Source organism: Mus pahari, chromosome 15, assembly GCF_900095145.1.
Source record: "Mus pahari chromosome 15, PAHARI_EIJ_v1.1, whole genome shotgun sequence".
NCBI classification, from domain to species: domain Eukaryota; kingdom Metazoa; phylum Chordata; class Mammalia; order Rodentia; family Muridae; genus Mus; species Mus pahari.
Window position 1 is genome coordinate 31,846,766 of NC_034604.1, and position 6,030 is coordinate 31,852,795.

Genomic DNA, 6,030 nt, shown 5'->3' on the forward strand with positions numbered 1-6,030 from the left:
AAAAAAAAAAAAAAAAAATCCCGAATGTAGTGGCAAACAACTATAACCCCCATACTCGGGAAGCTGACAGCAAGACGGTAAATTCCATCTAACCTGGGCTACATATATACTCCAAGAACAACCTGAGCTACATAGGGAGACTGTTTGGTAAAAACGTTTGGTAAGTTGTTGAAAAATCTCCGAGGTTAAGGGTTCGAGGTTGGCTTACCTATTAGCTTTGCCCTTGCTGGCCATGACAGACCCTCCTGAATGCTGGCCCATCCAGAGAATCAGGCACTCTCAATGGGCTACAAGTGGACTGGGACTGGCTGATTAATAGCCCGAAGCAAGCTGAAACTTTCCGAAGGACCCCACCCCCCACTCTCAGCTACCTCGGAGGTCCAGACGAAGAAGTACACCTCTGTAGCTATTTGCTTCCAGGAGCCAGGAGATGATCCAAGGCAGAGAGCCCTCCACCTCCTCACCAGCAGTGGCACCAGCCAGTACTCGCAGCAGGGGGCAGTCTCTGCCAGGGGGAGGGAAGAAAGGCAAGGAATGTCCCATGGTAGATGGGTGGAGTAACTCTGGCCAGAAGTACCCAACGGGATAGATTGTTACAACTTTCTTTGTACCACCAGAGGTTAATGGGAATTGCTGCTCCTGCAAAGGACCTGGGTTCAAGTCCCAGCATCCATGTCAGGAGGTTCAAAGCTGCCTATAACTCCAATTCTAGGAATTCAGCATCCTCTTCTGGCCTCTGTAGGCACTGGACATATGTGATACACATATAGAAAAACAGTCACGTACATATGAATAAAAATAAAGACTCTTACATAATAAAAGAAAGAATATCTTAGAATACCCTGGCATTCAGGTTACTTTTGCCCCTTTATTTGTTTCGACTTTGTTTTTAGACACTTCTGAATTTGGCAATATTCCCATGATGCTTACACATCTTGCAAATTGGCCTGAAATGATTATTTGCTGTGACTACTCGAAGTCTTCATTATTTTTGAACATTGAGGGAACAGGGTGTAAAGACGGGCTGGCTACTTGGGGATGTTCCAGTTTCCGCTTCGGACATTTAGATTCATACCCGTACTTTGGCCTCCACCTCACTTCCCAACGTCACAAGACCCCCTGAGGCTTACGGGTCTCCTGGAAGCTGCATGATCCTCAAGGTACCTCGCCACAGTTGCTGGGTCTCCGGCTCAGGGTAGGACATGGTCAGAGTGAGCAGAGAGCAGGCCCTGCAGAGGACATGGCCAGCTCAGGAAGGAATCCTAGACCTGTGTGGGGACTGAGGGTCAGGGGATGACAAATGTCTGGTCCTCACCTGTCTTCACTCCCAGCAGCCTTTAGGTACAGCTCAGAGGCAGCTCGGGCATCAGACACTGCCACTTCACTGGCATCTTTCACCACCCTGAAGTAAGGGGAAGCGGAACACAGCCTTTCATAGCCTGTGCTATGCAGCAACCTATAACTGTCTATAGCACACAAGAATCACTCCAAAGGCTCCGAGCTCAGTATGCCTCCTTAAATGTCTCTCATCTTCCTAACCTTGTTTTTCTTTTTTTCCTCCTGTGGTCTTCCTGGGAAGAGCAACAGGTTAGTCAGGACCATTTCAAAGATGGGAAAAACTGTTCGCTGAGGTATTCAGAACCACTCCGTGTGATACTGGACTAATGCCAGCCATGAAGGTGGGCATGAGAGTTAAAATATATTTGATATGAGGGCAATAAGTTATATAGGTATGAGCTGAAGGAAAGAGGGTGGAAAGAGAATTCTGGGAGCCCATCTAGATCCAAGTAAACGTGTCTACAAGCTCAGGGCTTCCTTTTCCTGGGATGGCAGAGTAGAAACCTCTAATAGCTTATCTTGAAGATGTCACTGTGGCTTTAAGGCATGCATCCCTGTCCCATTGGATCTCAACACTTACAAGCCCAGAGGGGCCACATCCAGTACTGGCAGGTCCTCCACACATGGGGAAAGCAGGTCCCGAGCCTGTCCACTACAGCTAATCTAGGATCACACAAAAACAACTGTCACAAGCTAAGCCTTTTCCCTCCTGTAGGTCTCACGATCAAGAATTTTTGGCCATTAGAATGAATGGAAATCTGCAGCTGCAGGGGTGGGAAGGTAGGGGGACATCTCAAAGACGTGCCAGAGACCTGGGATAGGAGAGACACCCAAGAAGCAATGAGAGTGACTTTAGCTGTGCATCTCAACATCAGGAATATGGAACCTGAAGATGCCACCTCCTGTAGCCAGGCAGGAAGCCCAGTGGAGCGTTAGGGACCCCAACCCACCCACAAAACTCTTGATCTGAAATTTATTCTGTCTACAAGAAATGCAGGAATGGGGGATGGAGCAGAGTCTCAGGGAATGGCCAAGCAATATCCAGCCCAACTAGAGATCCCATCTCTGACACTATTAATGATACTCTGTTATCCTTGCAGACAGGAGTCTAGCATGGCTGTCCTCTAAGAGGCCCCACCCAGCAGCTGACTCAGATTGATGTAGACACCCACAGCCAAACAGTGGGTGGAGCTTGGGGTGGAGCTTATGGAAGAGTTGTGGGAAGGGACTGAGGGCCCTGAAGGGAATAGGAACTCCACCTGAAGACCTACAGAGCCAACTAACCTGGACCCTTGGGGCTCTCAGAGACTGAACCAGCAACCAAAGAGCACACAGGGACTGGACCTAGCCCTCCCACCCCCGCACAGATGTAGCAGGGTGTACAGGTCGGTCTTCATGTGGGTCCCGAACAACTGGAGTGGGAGCCATCCCAAAAGCTGTTGCCTGTCTGTGGGATATGTTCTTCTAGCTGGGCTCCCTTGTCTGGCCTCAGTGGGAAAGAAAGCACCTAGCCACGAAGAAACTTGATGTGCCAGGATAGGGAGATACTCAGGGGGGCCTCCACCCCTCTCAGAGGAGAAGGGGAGGGAGGATGGGAGTAAGGATTGTGGGAGGGGGTAACCAGGAGGGGGGGCAGTGACTGGGATGTAAAGTGAATGAATAAAAATAAAGAAAACAAGGAAAGAAAGAAAGAAAGAAGGAGGGAGGAAGAGAGAAAGAAAGAAAGAAAGAAAGAAAGAAAGAAAGAAAGAAAGAAAGAAAGAAAGAAAGAAAGAAAGAAAGAAAGAAAGAAAGAAAGAAAGAAAGAAAGAAAGAAAGAAAGAAAGAGTGTGCCCTAGCTGGAGCAGCAGTGTGGGTCTGGACTCATCCCTCTTCTCGCTCTCCACAAGTATCTCGGGCGCGGGTGCGCGCGTGCGCGTTCCTGTGGTGTCATTTAGCTCCGCCTTCCCACTTTTCCTTTGGCCCTTCCCCCCCTCCCCCGCTACCTCCCCCGCCACCTTACCTGCACCAGACCGAGAGTGCAAAGCACAGGGCCAGAGCTGCAGAGAGGCAGAGCTTCCTCAAACAGCTTCTGCAGGACCTGATGTAGGGAGAGACGCTCAGTGGGGACGAAGAAACCTCCTTCTGCCCCTCGGCACTTCCTGAGAATGAAGTCTATATAACGTCCCCTGTGCCGGTGCCCGTTCCATGGTAGACAGAACAGAAAAGGGTTCAAGTTCCCAACTCTAGACCTCATGCCCTGAAGGCAGACAAGCAAGCAAGCATGTTCAGCAGGCCTTTCAGTTGCTGGTAGTGGATGTGGTAAGGTCCTGAGGTAGCCATTTTGATTTGGGAAAATTTTTATTTTATTTTATTTTTATTTACTTAATTTTTTTAAAGATGTATTTATTTATGATATGTAAGTACACAGTAGCTGTCTTCAGACATTCCAGAAGAGGGCGTCAGATCTTGTTATGGGTGGTTGTGAGCCACCATGTGATTGCTGGGATTTGAACTCCGGACCTTCGGAAGAGCAGTCGGGTGCTCTTACCAGCTGAGCCATCTCACCAGCCCTTATTTATTTAATTTTTTTCTAAGATTTTATTATTATATTTAAGTACACTGTAGCTGTCTTCAGACACACCAGAAGAGGGCGTCAGATCTCACTACAGATGGTTGTGAGCCCCCATGTGCTTGCTGGGAATTGAACTCAGGACCTCTGGAGGAGCAGTCAGTGCTCTTAACCGCTGAGCCATCTCTCCAGCCCCTGGGGATATTTTTAATGAAACCTTGGTAGTAAAGCTTTCAAGTGTGGTATCTGTGGTGTTACAAGAAATGTAGCCGGGCAGGGCGGTGGTGGTGCACACCTTTAATCCTAGCACTTAGGAGGCAGAGACAGGCAGATTTCTGAGTTCGAGGTCAGCCTGGTCTACAAAGTGAGTTCCAGGACAGCCAGAGCTATACAGAGAAACCCTGTCTCGAAAAACAAAACAAAACAAAACAAAACAAACAAAAAAAAAAGTAGATGTAGCTCCTGGGGATCTGATCTGTGGTGCCGCTTCTCCCAGATTCGCTCATCCATGAGCCAGGCTTTCCATCTTGTATTCTCGGCTGCATGAAGCAGCCTTGGTAAAATGTCCTTCAAGAACCACAGTAGCATCTAAGCTGTTCCTAGTCTGGCTGGAGTGAGCAGGCAAAGATTTCCCAAATAATACTTGAACATCGGGATCCCCGTGTGCTGGTAGGTCCTTACCTGTGGCACAAACCTGAGTGCCTCTGTTTCCTGGCCCTGAAGCAGGAGGGTTGTATTGTACCCTTGTCCCACAGAGGCCAGCATGGGTTGGACTTGTGTCAATAGCTCCTGCTCTGCTTCCTGTAGGAACACACAGGCACATCCCTCTGTGTGTTGCCCTGAGCGAAAAAGACTAGACCACTCAGAATCCCACGATACAGAGGCCTGAGAGCTCCCGTTCTCCTCCGCTCCGCCATCCCTTTCTTAGAACCCCTACCTGAGCAGCACCAGGGCCCAGCACTCTGTCAAAGGTGAAGCCTTGTTCCTGTGGGGAGGGGGTCAGTAGTGGCGTATTCATCTTCCCCTGCTCCCCCTCATCCCACACCATCTACCTGAGGCTCCAGAGTGCCTGGCTGAAGTAGGCGAAGACTCTTGGGTCCCTCCAAAAGAAATGTGGGGCCATGGGTCTCCTTGGGGCCTGAGAGAGGTTGGCGTCATGTTAGCGTTCATAATAGAAGATGAGCTCGCGGGCTCACCGCCCTTGCCTTAGCTCTCAACCTCCACCCTGAGCCGGCTGAGCCCCATTTCTTTCAGAAGGCTCCCCAGCACCCTCTTTAGGCCTTCTGTTTTTTCTTTTGAATGTAATTTGGGGAATTAAACTTGGGGCCCCTCATGCACTAGGCAAGTATTATTCTACCTCTCAACTACATTTCCAAATCTATCTTTATTTAGACAGGTTTATATAGAGCTATGAATCAAACCCAGGGATTCATGCATGCTAGGCAAACATCAATCGTCCCCCTCAACACTCTTACCTGATTCCTGACCTGACACCACTTCTGCCACCACAGTCAGTTTGCCAGGTGGGATGGAAGATTCAGAGTGAGCCCCTTGAGGGCACTGAGCTGCCTGGCCCACAGCAGCCCCTGTGCTTGCCACCTCTCCAGTCTCCATGGCTTCTGAGCTGCTCCAATTCCCCTTAATCATTCATGACTCTCACAGTGACTATGGACAGGTTACCTCTCAGAGGAAGTGACAGTCCCTTCTCTTTGGTGTGGTTATCCCTCGCCCTTTATAAAAAACATAATGGAGAAAACAGTGTAATGAGCCCTCAGGTGACTAGCTTCATCAATGACCAACTTCTGGCCATTAAGCAGGCTCTTCTTGTTGTTGTTTGTTTTTTTGTTTGTTTGTTTGTTTTTTCGAGACAGGGTTTCTCTGTATAGCCCTGGCTGTCCTGGAACTCACTCTGTAGACCAGGCTAGCCTCGAACTCAGAAATTCATCCCAAGTGCTGGGATTAAAGGTGTGAACCACAACTGTGCAGCTTTGAGATGATTCTTTAACATTGTTTTGTTTTGTTTTTTTAGATTTATTTATTTTTATTTATATTAGTACACTGTAGTTGTCTTCAGACACACACCAGAAGAGTGCATTGGATCCCATTACAGATGGTTGTGAGCCACCATGTGGTTGCTGGGA

General features: G+C 48.7%; 1 protein-coding gene across 1 annotated transcript in view; it reads right to left on the reverse strand.

Moving 5' to 3' along the window:
- LOC110332840 overlaps nt 1-4,654 on the reverse strand; it is a 10,500-nt gene extending 5,846 nt beyond the window's left edge. Inside the window, exons 1-5 of the mRNA XM_021214152.1 lie at nt 4,571-4,654; nt 3,341-3,418; nt 1,919-2,001; nt 1,316-1,402; nt 372-505 (exon numbers count right to left, since the gene is read on the reverse strand). Of these exons, the coding sequence (XP_021069811.1) occupies nt 372-505; nt 1,316-1,402; nt 1,919-2,001; nt 3,341-3,418; nt 4,571-4,654 (466 nt within the window). The remainder of the gene's footprint in view (nt 1-371; nt 506-1,315; nt 1,403-1,918; nt 2,002-3,340; nt 3,419-4,570) is intronic.
- Nucleotides 4,655-6,030: the final 1,376 nt, after the last annotated feature.